General features: G+C 41.0%; 1 protein-coding gene across 1 annotated transcript; it reads right to left on the bottom strand.

Annotated features, from left to right (window-relative positions):
- Positions 1-5960: 5960 nt before the first annotated feature.
- HSPD1 (heat shock protein family D (Hsp60) member 1) lies at positions 5961-21595 on the bottom strand. The gene is made up of 12 exons (XM_072120889.1): positions 21441-21595; positions 21040-21221; positions 16122-16374; positions 13379-13461; positions 12079-12174; positions 11459-11552; positions 10812-10980; positions 10524-10623; positions 9898-10143; positions 8167-8341; positions 7281-7459; positions 5961-6472 (listed from the first exon to the last, which is right to left on the bottom strand). Exons 2-12 carry the CDS (start codon positions 21211-21213, stop codon positions 6314-6316), a joined length of 1728 nt encoding a protein of 575 aa, XP_071976990.1. The 5' UTR covers positions 21214-21221; positions 21441-21595; the 3' UTR covers positions 5961-6313.
- Positions 21596-21666: the final 71 nt, after the last annotated feature.

Raw genomic sequence — 21666 nt, 5'->3', positions numbered from 1 at the left:
CTTTAATACATAAAAATGTGTCTTATAAGTTAGTACAGAATTACAGCGCCACGGAAGGTAAACTCTCTCATGTGGTGATACATAGCCAGGGAAAAAAGACCTTAGCATTTATAATGTTTATGTGCCCAGTACCGGTCAGCAGCCATTCTTTGCGGCACTGACCACAAGGATTCCCCAGGATGCTATAGTAGACAAACTATTAGGTGGGGATTTGAACTCAGTTCACGTTCCATTAGAAGATAGGACTTATAGAGTAGACGATAGAAGGGACACAATGTTGTATGACTTTTTTGTACATGTTGGTATCAAATATATATGGAGACTCGTACATCCCCAGGAGAGAGAATTTACACACCCACACGACTCGTGGTCTAGGATGGAATATGTGCCTCAAACTCATTGTTGACGAGAGTGCAGGACACATGTATAGAAGATCTGGTTATATCATGCCCTTGGACAGACACCCCAAGGGCTCAGATTGGCTGTGGCATTTCCCGACCTTTTTAGTAACAGATGATGCATTTGAAGAACTGATGAGAGAATGGTGGACAGAGATACTAGCGACAAATGGGACCTATATGACTGAACCCCACCTATTTTGGGAGGCAGCCAAGGTAACAATGAGAGACAAATTGATGGCGCATGTTGGAATCCTAAAGAAAAACGCTAAACGACAATTTGAAAAAGCTAGTGACCTGGTGAGACAGACATATTTGACCTATTTGTCCTCACCTACGCCATGCGCGAAGGAGGCCTGGATACAAGCCAAAACCGATTTTGACACCTGGGCAGACAGGAAGGAACAATTTATAAGACCGCAGCAAGAAGTGGAGGTCTGCAGATTTGGAAACAAATCTGGACGTTTGTTGGCAAATCTAGCCAAAGGGAAAACACTCAAACGTCATACAGGTGCTATGAAAAAAATCTGACGACTCCCTGACTATAGACCCCTACAAATTAATCAGACGCTGGGGGACTTCTACAAAAATCTTTATACAGATATACCATACGACCCCGTACAGGGCAACACATTTTTAAACAAGGTGACCTTACCATCGATAACATCAGTTCAATTAGCATCCTTAAATGCCCCAATTTCAGCAGAAGTACAAAACACCATTAAGACGCTCCCACAGTGGAAAACACCTGGCCCTGATGGGTTCCCAGGGGAATTTTATAAATCTATGACCCAACAGTTAGCACCTCAGTTATCCAACTTGTTTAACGGTATCTTACAGGGCCACCCCCTGTACCCAGGAACTAATGTAGCACATATAGTACTAATGCCCAAAGATAACCGAGATCCGACTGATTCATCTCCCTACTCAATCAAGACCATAAACTTTTATCCAAAATTATGGCAAACCGCCTGGTGGCTTTTCTGCCCTCAATGATCCTAGGCAATCAGGTGGGTTTTATCAAAGGAAGAGCAGCGGTAACAAATGTAAGAAGGGTCCTTATGGCGTTGAGGGTGGAAGGGACCCTTCCCACAATTATCTCGAAACATGTTTCAGGGAATACCAATAACACGCACGGCATTGGGTATTAAAATTGGAAGAACACAGGAATCTGTATATAGATTAAACTATCCTCCACTTTTTACAAAAATAACTGAATTAACCAAATGGCATGACTTGCCACTATCCCTATTTGGGCGAAATCATCTCATTAAGATTATGAGTGTGTCAAAATTACTATACCCGTTGCAGACTGTCCCAAAACTCTTGAGACACGTGAATGTGGCAAAAATGAACGCAGCATTTTCCTGCTCTCTATGGCATGGGAAACGACCCAGAATTAAAAGGGAGAAACTGATCATGACAAAAGAAATGGGGGGCATGGGACTACCATGTATACGAACGTATAACTTGGCCTGTATGGCCAGACACACAAGACGAGCTCTTACTCCAACTATGAATAAGAAGCATTCTTCTCTCCTTACAACCCAGCAGCAGTACTGCACTCCCCACTACCGCAAGTAGACGCTGGGCAGATCAGGGGAAAGCCAAAGGATGCACCCAGACATGCGTTTCGCACAAATGCTTCGTCAAAGCATGACAAAGCATTCGTGCGAAACGCGCTTCAGGGTGCATACTTTGGCTTTCCCCTGATCTGCCCAGCTTCTGACCACCATGTTTTCGGGTGAGTGTGCAATAGTAATATGATATTTTTCCAACACTGGATGGTACCTCCAGTGCTGTGTATGGTTTACCTCTACTGCACTGTTGCCACTTTTCCCCTATTTGAGTAACATTTTGACTGTATTACTATTATTATCAATTACATTACTTGGACTCTGGGCTAATAGGGGTAGCCACTGGTCTCCTGTGTTGCCCTTTTTCCCATAATGGGCTACTTGTGTCCCTCATAAATTGTATTTATATTCTCTTCCCATTTGAGGGTTATATATGTCGAATCTATATATTTATTTTCAATAAAGAGTACTACTTTTATACACTAGTGTTTGTTGCCGCTCTGGTTCCTTTTGGTGTTTTTCAGTTACTATACGGCTCTGAACCTCGCTGGTTGACAATGGAAGAACTTACTCAACAATTTGATTTAGGCACTGACCAATTTATACAATATGCCCAAGTGAGAGATGTAATTATGACAAAACTGAGTGACGTACGAAAGGAGATATCCAACAACCCATTTGATTTCCAGATACTGGGGGTACAATATGTCCTAATATATCCTCTTATTATGCGAAGTTAAGAAATAGAAAGACTGAAAAGGTGAAAGCAACAGGTTTTGACTCATGGTTTAGCCATATTACAACCACGGACATAGGAGAGAAATTAGTGAGAGGCTGGCAAACAGTCAGGAAAATAGTTTTGAATGAAACATGGAGGGATACACTTTCACATACTCCATAGGGCAATATATGCCTTTAAATCTCCCTCTCCAGCAAAACCAGACGGAAAAACGGCTTGTCCTAAGTGTCAAGAAAATGCTACGCATCTGTTTCATGGTCTGTGTTCATGCCCAGATGTACAACCGTTATGGAGACAGATCCAGGAGATGTGTCTTAAGGTGTGGGGATGGGGGATCCATTTAGAACCAATATTATACCTTTTCCATTACTTTGAGGATAGCTCCCCGCAACAGCCTTTGTTTATTTCCCAGCTTTTTCATGTCATCACTCTCATGACTGCTCAAAGTATATTGAAAATGTAGCTGGAACCTGAGCTTCCATCCATACTACAGATTATGGAATAAATGGAGCATCAAATTGTATATAGAAAGAGTGGAGATGAAAAGGAGTAAAAATGCAAAGACTAAACCTTTCTTTAGTAGATGGGTTGTTGTTTATTTCATCCAATCCCTACCCTTCCTCGGTTGAACTTGATGGACAACTGTCTTTTTTCAACCGTATAAACTAAAACTATGAAAGGGAAATCACAACATTAATGCAACCTTTCACCCTCACTCCGTGGTAACTTTTGGAAAAACTTAAGGGCACCTTGGGTCCATTAAGAATACCATAAGCTTGATATGTAACTTAATATTCAATGAATTATCCCAATCTTTATGTTCCACTCTGCCATGTGAACTTCTGGTACCCCTAATATGTAAAACTCAGCACCATGTTGTAACCCTTGTCAGTATGTTTTTTCTTGTTTTATTGTTGAAGGAGGCCCTCACTTTTGTTGTATGGTTAATTTTTTCATGTGAAAAATGTAAAACCAAATAAAAAATGTAAAAAAATATGATGTATCCAAGAGAAGATAATTATGAAGGCACTACTTGGTAACAAAGCAAAAGAAGGTCACTCCAACTCACTTTAGTATAGGATGCAGTAACTGCAACATAGTGAAAAGAGGTGGTGTTCTACTTAGTGAAGGCAGTAGTATCATAGGATGAAAGAAAATAGCAACACTCCCCATAAAACATCACTTATTATTAATCTTCTTAAAGGCACATATCCAAAGCTATGGGGGATAGGAGCAGGTGGGTCCCTATATTCAAAAACACACTTGAACAACCACCGAGTACATTAAAATGTTCAATGGCCAATTTCAGACAGCCAGATCCTAGCTCACAAAATCCCAGGAACATTGTCTGCCGCATCCACTACTACTCCCTCAAAATAATGGATTCTTCTGTAAGAGAGGTCCCAAAGGCAAATAATGTACAAAGGCTTTGACATTAAAATTCTTCCAGATCTCTCGCAATATTCTTTTATCTAACATCACATGCACATATGGGCCCAACCTTCATATCTAAAATCTTTTCTGTATACATTAACCCAGTGCCCCCATTCGCCGCCCCCCCCCCCCCCCCAATACCGTTTTGCTTCCTGGATGAACTGTCCGATGCATAGCAGGAGTCAAAGCCCTGAGCAGCAGAGCTGGAAGAAGCTGTAAAACGAAACCCAGGGTCGGGCAATTATTGCCATCCTCGTGGAATTCTAAAACTATATGCAAATTGTATCTCTTTTTATGTGCGCAGATCCAACAGTAAAAAAAAAAAAAAAAAAAAAATGCACTTTATGGAAACAGTCTAATTGAGGATTAAAGAAAATGGTAGCGGAATGGCATGTTGGAATGACATCTTATTTCCACTGAAATTTGTGCTTGGTCGAACTACTTCGTGAGTTTTTTTAAGGGAAGAAATAATCGGACTTTTAGAGCTCCAGTCACACTATACTTTCTGAGCAGGACAGTTTCTTTTCAATAATTACTTCTCTTGTGTGCTCGATGCAGTGTGAAGTCTGACCCTCGATTAGAAAACAAGCTCACACAGACACACTACTTGTGAGCAAGAAGCATGCAAAGACTTACTCTACAAGCTACAAATAAGATCATCATTGAAGCAGGGGAAGGAGGCATGAAGCAGAGCTGTGTGTTATAACCGAGTTAAAGAGCATCATTGTGTGTTATCCATCTTGTGGATATCATCTCATTTCTTCTATGTTTTAGATGATAGTAGAATGTTCAGAAGCTACAATGAGAGTAGATAAACCTGTACCCAGATAATCTAACCACATTGTCAGCACACAGGGATCATAATGTGGCTGCTTAGAAAGTCCAACCACACTCTGGAATTTTACAGTGACCATCATTGAGTGATGGGATATAAAACACCAATAAAACCCGAGTAAAATCGTGAAGTAAGAGCGTTAAAAATAATCTTTATTGTGTAAGCATGACTGGGAAGGGAGGGGGGGGGGGGGGGGGGGGTGTTAATTCAAGAACTTTCTTTCATGGGTAAACCCCTTTAAAGGAAACCTACCACTTGTAGTGGCAGGTTTCCGATGGCAATATCGGGCACCAGCTCAGGGTGAGCTGGTGCCGGAGCTTATTTTAGTTAGTGTTTTAAACCGCGGTATCGCGGTTTAAAACACTTTTTAAATGTTGTAGCCGGCGCAGGCAGGTACGCGCTCGGCGCTTACCGTGCACGCGGCTCTCATTCACTTCCTATGTAGCCGCGTGCACGGTAAGCGCCGAGCGCGTACCTGCCTGCGCCGGCTACAACGTTTAAAAAGTGTTTTAAACCGCGATACCGCGGTTTAAAACACTAACTAAAATAAGCTCCGGCACCAGCTCACCCTGAGCTGGTGCCCGATATTGCCATCGGAAACCTGCCACTACAAGTGGTAGGTTTCCTTTAAGGACACCTGATTTACAGATGACTCCTAGTTACAGACAAACCTCTGTATATAGGAACTTTACTGTAACAGTCCAAGGTTGCAATGATTCTTTAAAGGTTATCAAAAGGTGTCTGCAATTAAGCTTTTTTGTTAATCCTTGTCCTACTGACAACCAATTTTGAAAAAACAAATGTCAGAGACCAAAAAAAAAAAAAAAAAATATATAGCATTACACTTAAAGTAAACTTAAACCGATAGATCGTATCTTGTACTTGATCTGCAGCCTGTATATAAAACTGTGTGCATTAATACAAGTTGTGTGGCAAATGCTTAAAACCTTTGTTAAGTTGAAAAAGAAAATCACTAATTTGCTTTTATATAACACGTATTATATTTTATAGTTTTACAATACTTTTTGAAAGATTTTATCAATTGAAACAGCCATTTAGAATTTGGCTATAAATACAGGTATTCAAAGTACATCTGCTGGACCTTTCAGTAAACATTACTACATAAATGAAAAAAAGCACAGGGACTTAAGGAATGTACAAAGATGGTTTGAAAAATACAAAATAAATTATGTAAAAACCATGATTACAATTAGACAATTGCAAAATCCAGTATCTATTTTTTTAAGCTACACTCCAATGATGTTGGACCAACTTTTAGAGCTCTGTTAAACTATATGGCAAAACAAAAGCAAAAACAGTTTTTCCTCCCTTAGAACATTCCTCCTCCCATACCACCCATTCCACCCATGCCTCCCATACCACCCATGCCAGCATCTTTCTCTTCTTTTGGAATTTCTGTAACTACAGCTTCTGCTGTGGTCAACAATGATGCTACACCGGCTGCGTCCAATAAAGCAGTCCTTACAACCTAAAATAGAAAGAGTGGAACTTAAATAAGTTGCATAACAGTTGCATACAAATTTTGTGTACAGGAAACCAGCTTTTGGCTTCAAGTCAATCCCTGTGAAAACTACAGCTGAGCTACAGAATGGCAGACTGTGGGGAGAACAGAAATTGAAAGTCTCAAATATTGCTGTAGAGAGTTTATAAAGGAGGCAAGAGAAAGCAAACAATTTTCTGTATACGAAATAAACGTTGTGAAAATACGCCCTTCTTATGTTGAAAATACGAGTCATGACTAATAGCATCCAGCATACCTGGGCCCAAGAATGACAGTATTCCGCCCACCCTGATCCATTGTAATAGGTTACCATGCCAATGGAAAAAGACCTCTCTCCTGTATACGCCAATTGAGGCCAAAACCCATAGAGAGCAGAACACCAGAGCAAACACCAGCGTATGAAGTAGGGCTTTGTGTGCAGGTGATGGTAACAGCTGTGAGAGACCAGGGGAGTTTTTCATTGCTGCACACTAACAAGACAAGGAGTGCGCAACATAATGACCCAACCCAATACCCCCCTAGCCCACATGGTGCACCACACCTTACAGGCAGGGGAGAAATGATGGTGGTTGGTGCAGGCTGCTGGCACACTGGCTGAGCATCCTGGCCATGTGTGAGCAGCAAATCATGCAGTTTTCAACAAGGAGCTATATGTTACTCACCACTAGACACTAAAAGGCGCACATTAAGGGTCTGTTGCCAAGGGGTCTAATTAGCCCGCCCTGCACACTATTTAAAAAAAGTCTTCACAGAAAATACTGAACCATCAGTTTACCTTTGTAGGGTCAATAATTCCTTTTTCTACCATATTAACATATTCTCCAAGCATAGCATCATATCCAATTTCGGGAGCACTTTGCAGAATTCTTTCAACCACCAATGATCCTTCTACACCGGCATTCTTTGCAATTGTCATAGCAGGGATCTTTAGAGTTCTTTTAACTATTTCAATTCCTTTAATAGAACAAAAAAAAAAAATTAGCAAGCTAAATTTAGGGTCACTCAACGTTCATGGCCAAACATGCAGAAACAGTGCACATTATATACATAACATACTGTCCAAGTATGCCAACTGCTTTGCAGTGTATAATGTACCCAGAGCTGTGCAACATTGTGCAATTCTTTATCCAAAAAAGAAGCCAGACAGTGATTTTCCTTGTTTAACACAGATAAGACCACTGTAAATAACTAGTTCAGATCACCATTCTAAATCTTTGAACATTGCTAGCATAGTACTTGCAGCCTGTTGCAGATCTCAACCCTTTCAAGGCTTAGCCTATTTTCGCCTCAAGGACACAGACCCATTTATCAAATCTGTCACTATAAGAGGTTATAATTTTGGAATGCTTTAACATATCCAGGAGAATTTGAGATTGTGCGTCAAAGTTATTTGAAAATGGAAAATCTTTCAAAAAGCTGGTAAAATTGTAATTATCACAACCAAACAAAAGACATCATCCAAATTTTTAAAAGTTCCAAATTCCCTATTTTGCAGGCACATTGGGATACTACCCAAATTCATTCATAACTTATATTTCCCAAATGTCTGCATGTTTTGTTTAAGCATTTTTGGTTTTTGCAAACCAACCCCCCACCCCAAAAAAAGGATACCCGTGTTCACAAAGTGGCTTCTACTTAAATGTCACATGAAAGGTCTTTACCTATTTTCTGATCTTCATTTGATGGAGTCAGAGTGTCCAGTGCTGGAATGCAACGTAATAAGGCACAACCACCTCCCAACACAATTCCTTCTTCCACAGCAGCTCTAGTTGCATTTAATGCATCAGTTACTCTGTCTTTTTTTTCATTTACCTCAACGTCACTGGTCCCACCAACCTTGAGTAAAGAAAAAACAAAATTAGGCTCAACTTACTGTATAAAAGGAGGGGGTACCATTTTACATCCCCATGGAGGTCATTGCCACATCAAGCATGAGTCCTATAACCTTTTAGTGCAATTCTACATCTTCTTTTGCTTAAATTACTTAAGGTCTCGCTGGATAGCACAATGATCTTTGCAAAACAGGAGCAGGCGGCGGACGCAAGCCCGCTCCGGTGCTCACTGCGGATATCAAGAGGAGAAAAGTGCACAGGTGTGATAATTTACCCAGCAGGTCAGGTGACCCAAACCAAATGGAAGAAGCAGCAGGGCGTGAGGACTTGAGAAGTGGCTCTCATTGGCCAAGCTGTCCACACCCCTCGACTCGCTAGAAGTTCTGGCTATGTGCCAAGTAAGGTTATAACTTTTTTTTTTTTTTTAATGGTGATGTGAGGGACACATCTTTTGCCTAAAAGTGTTGCCCAAAAGATAATAGGAATGGCTATAAACCTGTCACTAGTTTAATGACAGGTTCGCTTAAAACAGATTTAAAAATCTGCACCCTCCTACACAATTTCCTTGGTCATCCCCATGTTGATACAGAAAGTGATGGTGGACCCCGTGCCTCGCTTCATTGATGTGTGGGATCTCCATAAATCATTTCCAGCCAACCAGTGGCAAAAAGCTTTTTTACTGATAGATAATGCATCAGTCTCTTGCCAGGCTACAATGGGCACCATGTCCCATATCTAGTGACTCCAGTCCCAAAACTCCGGCAAAGTTTTCAAACAAACTACAACTCCTGTCCATATTACCTGGACCCATTTTGAAAGCCCAAGAGCCTTCTTTGGCATTTCAATGTGGCCATGAGGCAGATAATTTCCTGATTAGAAAGATCCACCTAGGACCTCTCCAGGGTGCAATTGATAGATGTACTTTGGTCACCAGTGCAAAATTCCTCCATGCACATGATTGAGTACATGATATACAAGTCATTTCAGTCAACCTGTTCTCTTTGATACACTTTTCGATCTTCGCCCACTGCAGACTCCTGTTTGACTCATGGTAGTGCCAAATACTTAGGATGTGGACCAGTCCAAACCCTCCCCCATACGCCTCCCTCTTCTGCCCTTTTTGTGTCTTGTTGCATCTACGTCTTTCCCCAAACCATCTAGTTTATGTTGGAAGTTTAGTTAATACCTTTAAAATATGTTACTGTTTACAATGTTATACATTGTACATAATGCACTTGTAGCTGCAGTTGATGCTCTCATTTCCATGCTACAGTGTCAGCATCATTTAGAATGCCAATAAAATACGAGTGCCTTTATGCCAATATTAATCTCCCAATACCAGGGTTATCACGGACAGATCTGCTTATAAAGCTCAGGGCTTTATAGCACGAGGACTCCGGTACTAAGAGCTCGCCTGTGATTGAAACTTACTCTTTGCCATCTATATTGTATTACCAAGCGATACTATTTGTTCCAAATGGCCCCAGCTCCTAGAGGTTGAGGACAATTCTTCAGTAACCAGGTTTAAATGGTCAAAGATAAACATTGGCCTATGATTACCTTAAGGACAGCTACACCATCAGAAAGCTTAGCCAGTCTCTCATTCAACTTCTCCTTTTCATATTCACTATTTGTAGATTCTAGCTGTTCGTGAATTTCTTGAATTCTTTTCTCTATTTGATCTTTCTCTCCTCTTCCTTTTAGAAGCATTGTGTCATCTTTCGTAACGATAACTTCACCAACTTTTCCAAAGTCATGTGGCTGAATGTCTTCAAGATTCAAACTTAAACCTTCTTCTCCAAATACCTAACAAAAAAAAAAAAATTGATTTATATTAAAAAAGATAAGAAAATAAGAAGCAAAATACATTTTTAAACATGCACAGACTGGGTTTATTTGGGGGGAAAAAAAAAAAAAAAAAACCCAACACCTGTTGAACATATACCGTGTTTAAATTCAACCTCAGGATTTGAAATTTAAAATATTACTCAAAGTATGCACAGGAGCGCCTACAGTGCTTTTGCGACATTTGTTAAAAATGCAAAAATTTGCTGTAAAAAGAGCGAAACAAAAAATTTAACAGGCATGCTTTTAACTATGTAAAAAGTTAGAGGTTAACAAATGTTCACATTCCAAGAAAGAAAATGGCCTTCTAGAATTCATACTCAAGTCTAGAGTTTACTTACAACTCCACCAGATGCAATTGCCATATCCTTTAATTGATTCTTTCTGTTATCCCCAAAACCAGGGGCTTTTACAGCGACCACTTGAAGCCCAACCTTCAATCTAAAAGAGCACAATACAAATTTAAAAACCATCAGCCACAGTTTCCATGAATATTGTAAGTCAAAGTTTCTCTTCAAATTATTATTTTTTTTCCTAGGTAAAACATATTAAAACAAATTTCAGGGGTGCCTCGGGGGGATCCAAGTGCTCTGAGGGATTCAACAACCTTCATGATGGAAGTACCTTACCTGTTTAAAACTAAGGTACTCAATGCTTCTCCATCAACATCTTCAGCAATAATAACCAAAGGTTTGCGATGTGCATTTGCAATCTCTAGAGCAGGTACAATTGACTGCACACTTGAGATCTTTTTTTCACTAAGTAAGAGATAAGCATCCTGGAATTCACATTTCTGACCTGAAAATTAAAACGAAATACAAACATGATACTGTAATTTTCCTTCATTTGGTTCTAGCAGAGGTATATTAAAAATGATCACACAAAAGAAGCACACAAAAAAGGGGCGGGTTAAGACTGACGGGCCCTGGGCTGCATGAATATTATAGCCCCTACAAGTCTGGAATCACTTTCTACTTCTGGTAGTAGAATCAGTTTCTTGGGAAGCGGAGGACGAGTCCCTTCTCCCAGCTTTCAATCTACGGTTTGCCTATCTTTGGGGGACCTTCACTAGCAATTTCAGGAGCTTTTGAACATGTGTATTGAGAGCAGGAACAGATCTACAAGGATTTCATTGGTGAAGGTCCTTCTCAGAATAAAATGCGGTGGGCGGTTTGGGAGGCCATGGGCCCTGGGCTACCGCCCAAAAAGCCTATATTGTAATCCACTACTGCCAATTAGTTGCTTTTTAGGTCATAGAAATTATATATTAACTTACCTTTACTTGTGTTTATGAAGTAAGGAGAAATGTACCCTCTGTCAAACTTCATGCCTTCAATTATTTCTAACTCATCATGGAGAGTTTTGCCGTCCTAAAAGAAATATTTAATAGTAGTCATTTCACAACTATTGAACAAGTGAATTAACCCCTTGCCACCAAATCACATCCTACTAGGTCCTCATGCAGCAAGGCAAGTACGATGAAGTTTCTTGGCAGTATACCGGAACAAAATCCGCTACCAACACTATTTTTATTCACCCAACCATTGACAGGACAGCTGCAAACCAGGGCCTTCAAAACATCAAAATCTCCACAAATAAAAAGTAATAATAAATGATATACAAAGTATGAAAAAAGGTATTGGAAAAGGGAATAGATGGGATTAAACTACACATAAGCCATGCATTTTGATTTGGATCAACATATATTAGGTCATTCATGATCAGCTCTTTGCACACATCTCTGCAAGGATTTCTTTGATAAACTAAACACAAAAGTAGGTGGAAAAAAAAAATCCAGAATTGGTAAATTAATTTTTCTCTGATCAAATAGAGTTCCTTATATTTACTTGTACCATTTCCGCACTATTCAAAATCTAGAATCCACACAGCATGTACCTTGACAGTTATAACTCCATTTCGCCCGACTTTTTTCATTGCATCTGAAATAATTCTGCCAATTTCTTGATCTCCGTTTGCTGATATAGTGGCAACCTATATAAGAAAATAAAAAAAAATTAAAAATTGAAGATCCACAGAGAGAAAAGTGGATTTTTGTACAAGACTGTGTGCGCGTGGGCATATGCATTTAAGGGTTGCACGATGCATTGAAATATCAATATTTTCAACATCAGAACGGGTTGACCAGGTTTTTGTCACTTGCAGTACTGAATGACTTCTACTGTTCTATACACTCCTAATATCTGTCTGCAGGGGATTTCCCAAAGGGTCAGGTGGTGGCCATATTGGATTTCTGTGTGAGATGGTGGGGCTGAGTTTGTCTGTCTCTGCTGCGTGGCTGTAGCCATGCCCACTGCCGGAGCTCAGAGACACGGATTACTTCCTGCCTGCACATCCTGAGCAGAGAGAGGCTGCAAACTACAAGGAGATAAGTGATCCAGGGGAAGGGGGAGGCAGGCACATGTCTGAGATGTAGCAGAGCTGTGTGTGCAATAGCCATCTCATCTCTGATCTGTCTCATCTCTTTGTGTCAGCACACTGTCAGAAGCCAGATGAAAGTGTATTTAAACCCTGTACCCTGATAATACAACCAGTGTCACCTATGTGGATAATACAGTACTGTGTCTGCTTAGTGAGGCCCCACCCACAACCTGGAGAGTGATTGGAGACAAAATGGCAATAAAACTGAGTAAATTGTAAAAGTAAGGGGTTAAAATGATCTTTATTGTGTTATCACCAGGAGATTAAGATATGAGAATTTTCTTTCGTGGGAAAACCCCTTGAATCTGCATACCATTTTAAGGGTCCTGGCAGGATTATTGTTTATGGTCAGAGATCACATGACCCACCGGCTGCACCATTTTATGGGGTAGAAGTTTGGCTTATTAGGTAAAAGACAAGACTTCACTTTGAATATCACGAAGCCAGTACAGAATTTTTAATAGATTATATTGGTAAATAACATGCTACCACACATTACAAAAAACCATGAGATAAGGGGACCCAACCCATTAACCTGTTTTTGATGCGCACCATACTTTAGTGTTGGGTCTGGTGCATAGGGATGGGTCACGGGAAAAGCCCTCTCCATATGGGGAGGGTGTTTAAGGCAATATGCTTAATGATGTGTGCAGAATAAAAGACCCACAACCTGGTGTACCAATACACAACCATATCGTGGCGCTTCCTTTCTTATCAGTCTCCCACCATTACTACTTTAAGACAGAAGAGTACTTACCTGAGCAATCTCTTCAGGAGTTGTAACTGGTTTTGATAGTTTTTTCAACTCTTCAATTACTGCATCAACTGCCATCATCACACCTTAAAACAAAAAAAGGAAAGATATGTAGTTCAAATAACATCAAAAGACAAGGGGGGGAACGGTCTGGAAAAACATGATTTAAAAGGGGTTGTTTGACTACTAAAAATAAAGGCATCAGCCCGGGAGGTTTTTATTTTTTTGTAAATTGATCCTCCTTCTCTGGCGCTCCCAATGTCTCCAAGCTGTTGGAGTGGAGCTTCCATGCCCCTGTAAACATCTCCAAAAGACTGTGGCACAAGACACCAGGTGTGCTGGAGAATGCAAGTACACAAAAAAAAAAAAAAAAAAAAAAAAAAAAAAAACTGCTGCAGCTCAGCAACTAAATTTTTATTACATATGGGCAACCCCTTTAAAATCAGCAGAGACGACGAGGCCCGTTAACCTGTAAGAATTGCAAATCTGTGGAGTAGTCTGCCTCGGGAGCTGGTCACAGCTGGGACAGCAGAGTGGTTCAAGAAGGGTCTAGTTACCTTTGAGATTTTTGTCAGTGTAAATCTGACAATGTTAGAGCTTGGTCATGGTGTCAGTTTTTCATGTGTGTGACAAAGGCAAAAAAAAAAAAAAAAAAAGCAACAAATGATTAATTGGACTTATGTTTCTACAACAATGGATCTGTAAAAAAGCATTGCACTTGCAGAGTACAATGTGTTTTTGACACATTCAAACTTTGGCATTTTTCCAAACTTATCACTTGGAATTAGAAGTTTGGCTTTCAAGGGCATGTGTGAGGAAAAAAAAAAAAAAAAAAAAAAGTCTGCAAAACCTATTAAATACAATGGGGGAGGTGTATTAATGTGTTGGTCCACAGACCAGTGCAGAGTAGAACTAGACTATTCTCTTCTGCTCCAGATCATTGTGTCTGATGCTGGATTAATCTGGTGCAGTACAAAAAGAAGAAAAAAAAAAAAAATGTCGAGTTGCATCTCTTATTAGGTGGTCTAGTTTGCTGCACCACAATATTGAATTTTCTGATGTATGGACGCAACTTTTTCAGTCACAGCCCCATTTTTTTACAGAGGAAACACATATTTCAGACAAAAACACACGGAAATCAAACTTTCCCTTTATGTACATAGACATCACCTGCAGCATGTGAAGGACAGAACAATTGGGTGCCAATTGTTAGCCTGGCATAGGTTATAAGGATTATGCCACAAAAAACATTCTATTTATAAAAAGGCATTGTTAATTCCAAGTAACCGTTATGAATAGAGTTTTGAAATATTTTAAACTCTTCGGAAGCTTTTTTTTTTTTTTTTTTTTTATTTAATGCTTGTTCAGCCTGTATTTTGTGCCACACAGAAGCAGAAGGGTCCGAGATCACATACGCACAGCACAGAGACAGTTATACCTCAAGTCCTGTAAAGCTTTGCAGGTGCCTCACATTGGCCCTCAGCTCTACATCAGTATCGTTCCTCCCGTGTTCAAATAGTCCCTGCACTTACTGAAAGACTGGACAGAAGGATTCTGTTATGAAAACCAAAACCCAGACACTGTTCTCTTTAAGTTTCAAAGCTGTGATATGACCGACTGCTAGGGGCAATATAGACTTTACTGTATTGCACTTTTACCGGTTTTATTAAGGAGCCATTGTTTCTCATAAAATGTAACACTTTATTGAGGAGCGACTGGTGGTGGGTTTGCGTCCATCGCTACTACCGTGGTTCCCAGAAAATAAGTGTATAGGCTCTCTAGGCTTACGTTACGGCAACACGTTTTCCCAGTATTTTAAAGAAAAATTAGGAGCCCCAGCTTATGCTTGAGTATTTACTGTATACACACACCTTAACAAATGGAAAAAAACCCCCCACAAGATAACACAGAAGCCGGCAGCATCACATATTGCGCAATCACCGTAGGCTCTCCGTGATGCAGCTGCACCGAACTGACAACCGGCTGTCAGGTCGGCCTGCGCTGTCAATCAGCATGGCGCGGCCGCATAGCAGAGGGCCACCAGTGATTGCGCAATATATGCAGCGCTGACGGCTTCTCTTACAGGTCCCCACTGTAGGAGCAGCTTTACCAACATAAATTAAAATAAATTTAACATATATAGAAAGGTGCTGGGGAGAGGATATGGGAGGCATGTTTAGTGGGGGTCTTTTTGGAGGTGACAGGTCCTCTTTAAAGGAATTCTATCATTTGTCTTCATGCATTAAGAACCAAACATACCTTGAGAATGCTATTGCTACACTTACGCAGAAATATATTTTGTTTAATCCCTGAGCCGAGTGGCTTTGCTTTACAAACAATTATAAATTTATGATAATGAAGCTGTCATTCCTGTGACTGAAGCAGTTCATAATTAGGGTAAAAGAAGCGCTGAGCCAGAGAATGATGTAATCACTGTGTTGTTCCTGACAGGCAGAAGTAATCAATCCCTGCTCCATCCCCCAGCTGCTGTATACAAGTAATTCAAGCTCAAGTTTATTAGTTCTGTCTGGACAGTTCAGCAAGCTTTGTATGTGTTAATGAGGAGGGGGCCAGCATGCAACCCAGTTTGCCAAAGGTCCTGAAGTTTATAATTGCTTTGAGCAAAATCAGGGGATTAAACGAGATATGTTTCTGCACCTGATGCTTAAGGCTTCAGAAATACAATGATTAAAGTGCAACATAAAAAAAATATATATATCTCAAGACAGACCGATTACATACTTACCCCTTCTAATTTCAACTGGATTAGCACCTTTGCTAATTTTCTCAAATCCTTCTTTTGCAAATGCCCTTGCAAGGACAGTGGCTGTAGTAGTACCATCGCCAGCCTCCTCATTAGTGTTATTAGCTACATCTTGAACCAGCTTAGCACCAATATTCTTGTACTTGTCCTTTAAGTCAATAGATTTTGCAACAGTGACACCATCTTTAGTTACTTTAGGACTTCCCCAGCTCTGTTCAATTATGACAGTTCTTCCCTAAAAAAATTAAAAAAATAATATAATATAATATATACAACATTTAGCTTGCTTCAGCATATAACAAAAAAAACAGTCCATATAAACGGGCTTGACTGTCCTTTTTAGGTTGTGTATCTATCCACCAGACAATGTCACCATTGTTTATCCTTTGCTGTGTAACACCTCCAGCTCTGCATGTAGTATAGCAGACTCCCAGACTGCAAAACACACCGCACACAGCTCACCTTAGCTTCCTTGCTTTCTGTCAGCCAAAACCTGGCCTGGATATTTGGGAGTAGTCACCCACCCTGCTCTTTGACTACTCCAATAAAAACCCGGATCAACTGCATTAAGCAGCTTTACTACATTAAAAAAAAAAAATGTCAGAAACCTAAGGTTTCCGACCAAACATTAACCGGCTCACTTCACTGAGGCCAGGCACCTCGGTGACACATATCTGCCATCAATAATGGCTCCTTGTACCTTCTCACAGTATGGAGGCATGCTGCAATTGCATGTGATCAGATACACACATTAGGTGAGATTTAACATACGCTGGCGCTCCGTGCGCCAATGTATCATACAGCCCCACTCAATGGCAGCTACATCATGAGACTACGCCAAGTCCAACCCAGCATAGTTTGTTCATTGTTTCAGTGCTTCTACAGTTAAAACTGGCATAAAATACTAATAAATCTCCTGCATCGGGTAGATGTTTACTGGGTAAAGGACCTTGGATGAGATCACACTGGTCACATGACACAAAGTTCAGAATGGTGATAGGAAGGGGGGTATAGGAAGGAATAGTTGGGAAGGGCCTGCAGAGCAGGACACATTCCCTCTGATTTTATACAAATGTAATAGTACGGCATGGAGCGGGATCATGGGCTGAGCCCTCTCCATAGTTGGTAAGTCTTTGCTGCATATTGCAGTTAAGACTTACTGATAGCACCGATCGCCGGGGGTTTCATAAGGATGGCAGCTCATGAGTGCCACCATCATGGTGAAGATAGTCACTCCCCGTGACGTCATCGGGGAGCAGCGATCCGTTGCTATGACAGCCTCAGGTCTTCCGAAGACCCAAAGCTGTCTCGTTTTAACCCATTCATTACAATGTGCTAATTGAGCATTGTAATGAATGAGGAAAATCCCCATGTACTGCCATACTGTAGTATAAAAAGTTTTAAAAAAAAGGTTGGGCACCCCTGGTCTGGATAGTTTCCTTGTGCAGATCTAGGCAAAAGTTTTCATAACTTTACAGTTGTACTTTAATGCTGCTGGGTAGCTAATTATAGGTTTTTTTGTATTAAATATAACTTAAAATTAAATCTACCATGTAATTCAAGCATGATAAACCAGGGACACTTGTGCAAAGATGCAGGCACGGGTACAGTTACAATCTTATTTGTAATCTGTGACTCCTTTTTTGCTTCTAAATATATTTTTTAAAATTATCTGTCTCTGGTGGGTGTATACAGAGCCACTCAGTGCTGCAGATTTACAGGCCGTTAAAATGAGCAGAACATTTCTCACCCAACCCCCCACTGCCTGTTTAATCCTGCAGCAGAAGTGTAGGAGGAGGGAAGACCTGCTCTTTACAGTGTAACAGCAAGTAAAAATACATCACTAAGGGGAGCTTGCGAGCAACTCAAGCTCATTAGTATAATTTTCAAAGTAATTAAAAAAAGGAGAGCATGGATTACAAATACAAGAAGAGTACTACAGTCAAAGTGCTTGGATCTATGATAGTCTCTGTAGATTTCCTTTAAATATTTATTTAAATAAGGAAAAGTGGTTTCCTCCCTACTCCCCCTTCCTCTATCTGCTGATAATCTCTGCAGCACAGAGCCAATGCTGCATGCTCCAGTAAGATTTTAATGGTGGGGTTTCAGATTTAGTTTTAAAGTTTATCCATACTTCAGAGAGATTTATCAAGGCATCTGTGATCCTTTAAATAATTGCAATTCCTTGTGATATGCAAGGAATTCAGTTATTTTTTTCCCCTTAGGTCACACCAAAAGGGCAAGGAAGGGAATGAATTTGGCTGTCTGGGACATTCCTGCCGGACAGCCTTTGACTGCAATGTTAAATGCCAATGGGCATTGGCCCTCAGCGGAGAGGAAACAAAAAAGAAAAAAAAAAAATCAGAGTTGCAATCAGTGAAAGGACAGCTATTGAGGCATGCTATGATTTCATGTACATACATGGGGAAGATGTTGCTAACATAAAAGGGTAACAGACCTTAGATGACATTACCCTGGTCACATTACATAAATTGGCCAATGATGTAACCGAGTTCCCCACAGCAGAATGTCCCAGCAGTGATATCTGTCAATCAAGACTCGTGAGGCATGGCAATGCAGTGAACAAAGCATATACTGGACCCCATTTCCATCACTAAACTCACTTTTTGTTTTGTTTTTACTTTGCAGCCAGGGAAAGGAGCAATATAGGGTTAAGGGCAATGCTTTTCGTATAGTTTTTGATGAAGCATTTATTTTGGGTGGGTTAAAGGGGTATTGCCACGAATACAGGTTTCTTAAATATACTCAGGATAACAAGACACATTCCCCAATTCACTGTTATTAACAAAAATACAGCATCTCACAGATCTAATCCCAACCTCTATCAGTCAATAGGTGTACAAAATTTCAGTTGCCCCTAGACACGACCCTAACTTCTGACTTGGGGCCAGAGATGCCATCTCAGATTTCTGTGTGACAGCCGTGCAGCTGAGTTTCTGTCCCTTTCTGTTCCCTGCACTTTGCCCCGCCCCCTGACTTTCAGGATGGAGCTCAGACTCAGTTCCTGCCAGCAAGCAGCACATCATTAGAAGAGAGAAGCTACAGGTAGATAAGTTATCAGGGCAAAGGGGAGGCTGGCACATATCTGTGAGAACAGAGATATAGCAGAGCTGACAATGTGTAACAGGCATCTCATCTCTGATCTGTCTCATCTCCATGTGTCAGATACTAGTAGAATGTTTATAAGGTAAATATAAACCTTGTACCCTGATAATCTAAGCACATTTTCGCAGAACACGATGGATCGTAATGTGTCTGCTTAGAGAGTCTCTGCCTCTAACCCTGGAATTTCACACACCTAGGGAGTGATAGAAGCCAATACATCAATAAAACCAAGTCAAAATGTAAAGTAAAAGGTTAATTTAATCTTTATTGTGTAAAGATCACAAGGGGATTGAGATTTGAAAATAAATTCTCATGGGAAAACCCCTTTAAAGGACACCTGTCATCAGGTCTGTGTCACTACTACTGTAGGAGCAGCTCACAAGGATCCCATCCCAGCACAAAATACAGCAGTTACCTGCTAAAGCCCCTCAAACTTAAGTCCTTTAAACGTAAGTAACACTTAAAGGACACCTGTCATCAGGTCTGTGTCACTTGTCCTGTCACCTCTACCTGTTGGAGCAGCTCACAAGGATCCCATCACAGCCTTTATCTAGTTATTTCATACATTATTCATTGTAAAATCATCTATTTTTATTATGTAAATGAGGCTGGTCACATGGTCAGAGGCAGTGATGTCACCCCTGTTACCCCTCCCCTCCCCCCCCCCTGCTCATGTCTGTGTGTGATGTATAGTAAAGCATGGCTAGTGTGTGTGCTGCATCCTCCTAATATACAGGTGAGAGACACAGACATCAGCTACACATGCATCTGACATGTTCTGCTGTAACATGGCTGCCTGGAGCTGCTGTATCTCTCCTAAACACACACACACACACACACAGGCTGCAGGGGGCGTGGCCACCAGCACCAGGAAGCACATCATTATACAGCCTCACATCATTATACAGGCTGTCAGTCATGCACTGGGGGTGTGGCTGTGCCTCCCACTCATGAATAGAGTGGACAGCTTGAATATGCTAATGCTTCATTGGACATTTCACAGGTCATTTGCATACAGCTTTAGGACCTCATTGCTTAGGTTTACAGGCATGTAGAGGGACAATGAGGGGATAGAGGCAATGCTCTCTAATGGCAGTTTATGAAGATATATTTAGTTTAGGGGGGTTATTTTGCATGACAGGTTCTCTTTAATTTATAAGGCAGGAAATCTACCATCAAATTCAAGCATGATAAACAAGGGACACACTGCGATTTTTTTTTATATTTGTCATCCATGGACCCCTTCTAAAATACATTTGTCAAATTAATAAAGAGCCAGAGCCTCTGTGCTGTATATTCACAGGTTGTTACTGAATCTTCCTTATGATTACATCAGGCAGAGGAGGGGGGAATTGAGTGAGCAGAGGGGAAGACAATGTAACAGCCTGTAAAGCCGAAGCACAGAGGGGCTCTGGCACCCCCCCCCCCCCCCTTTCAGGCTCATTAGGAAGGGGGCCATGGTTAACTACTGTAGGAAGATTACCACAGTCATGGTCCCTGGATCTATGATTAAGTGCCCTGGCTTATGCATGAAGGATTTTGATGGCTGATTTGAAAGATGTCTAAATCACTGAAGTCCAAGGGAACAATTCCTTGCATGATACCAGCAGAATCATCTCCTTTGTACATTTGTCACCCATGATTATATATATGCAGGATCACCCCTTTTAGAATGCCTTAAATGAGAGAGCCAACATCTAGTTGTGACACTGCAATTCATTACATATTATAAAAGGGTGAAAACAAGCAGAGCATGAAGCAGAGCAGCACCTACCTTTGGTCCCATTGTGACTGCTACAGCATCTGCCAAAAGATCAACTCCTTGAAGCATAAGCGCCCTGGCATCTGCCCCGAACTTGACATCTTTCGCATAGCCTCGGCACAGGGCAGGGGGGAGCGCACGGTAAGCAGGGCGCACCTTCTGCAGAAGAGCTGGTAAACGAAACATTTCTGAAACTAGAAGCAACAGGCACAGTCAGTTATCTGCATAAACTAGGAGCGCACAGAGCAGTGGACCAGAAGACAACACAGTATGAAGAATGTCACAAGGTCAAACGGGAAACTACCTAAAAAAAAAGTAAAAAAAAACAAACACTATCTACTCTCCACGACGTGCTCAATACAGCTAGACTAGAGCAGAAGCCCCAGCGAAGTCATAGCTGAGGCACAGCTTACCGCACAGAGAGAGCCGCTGCCGCACACGTGCCTGCCTGCTACTAACTGGCTGAAGCAATAGTTCAAACCTTGTAGCTGCAGACACAGTCACATGTGCACATCAGCACCGGAAGAACATTGGCCCCGGAACCAGCACACTGTCAATCGTGGTGCCGCCCACTAGCAGTCAGTCCAATGATGAGTAAGCTGAGGCAAATCACACCGGGGCGCGGAGAGGTTATGGCGC

Source organism: Engystomops pustulosus, chromosome 8 (assembly GCF_040894005.1).
Source record: "Engystomops pustulosus chromosome 8, aEngPut4.maternal, whole genome shotgun sequence".
NCBI lineage: Eukaryota > Metazoa > Chordata > Amphibia > Anura > Leptodactylidae > Engystomops > Engystomops pustulosus.
The sequence above is the reverse complement of the archived record's forward strand: the minus strand, read 5'-3'. Positions and strand labels throughout refer to the sequence as shown.

Excerpts from the sequence above, each read along its gene's own strand:
- HSPD1 (XM_072120889.1), bottom strand. The coding sequence starts at position 21,213 with ATGTTTCGTTTACCAGCTCTTCTGCAGAAGGTGCGCCCTGCTTACCGT. Across the intron at positions 11,553-12,078 it reads ATGGAGTTATAACTGTCAAG|GACGGCAAAACTCTCCATGA; the intron begins GTACATGCTGTG and ends TATTTCTTTTAG. Across the intron at positions 7,460-8,166 it reads AAATGAAGATCAGAAAATAG|GAATTGAAATAGTTAAAAGA; the intron begins GTAAAGACCTTT and ends GTTCTATTAAAG.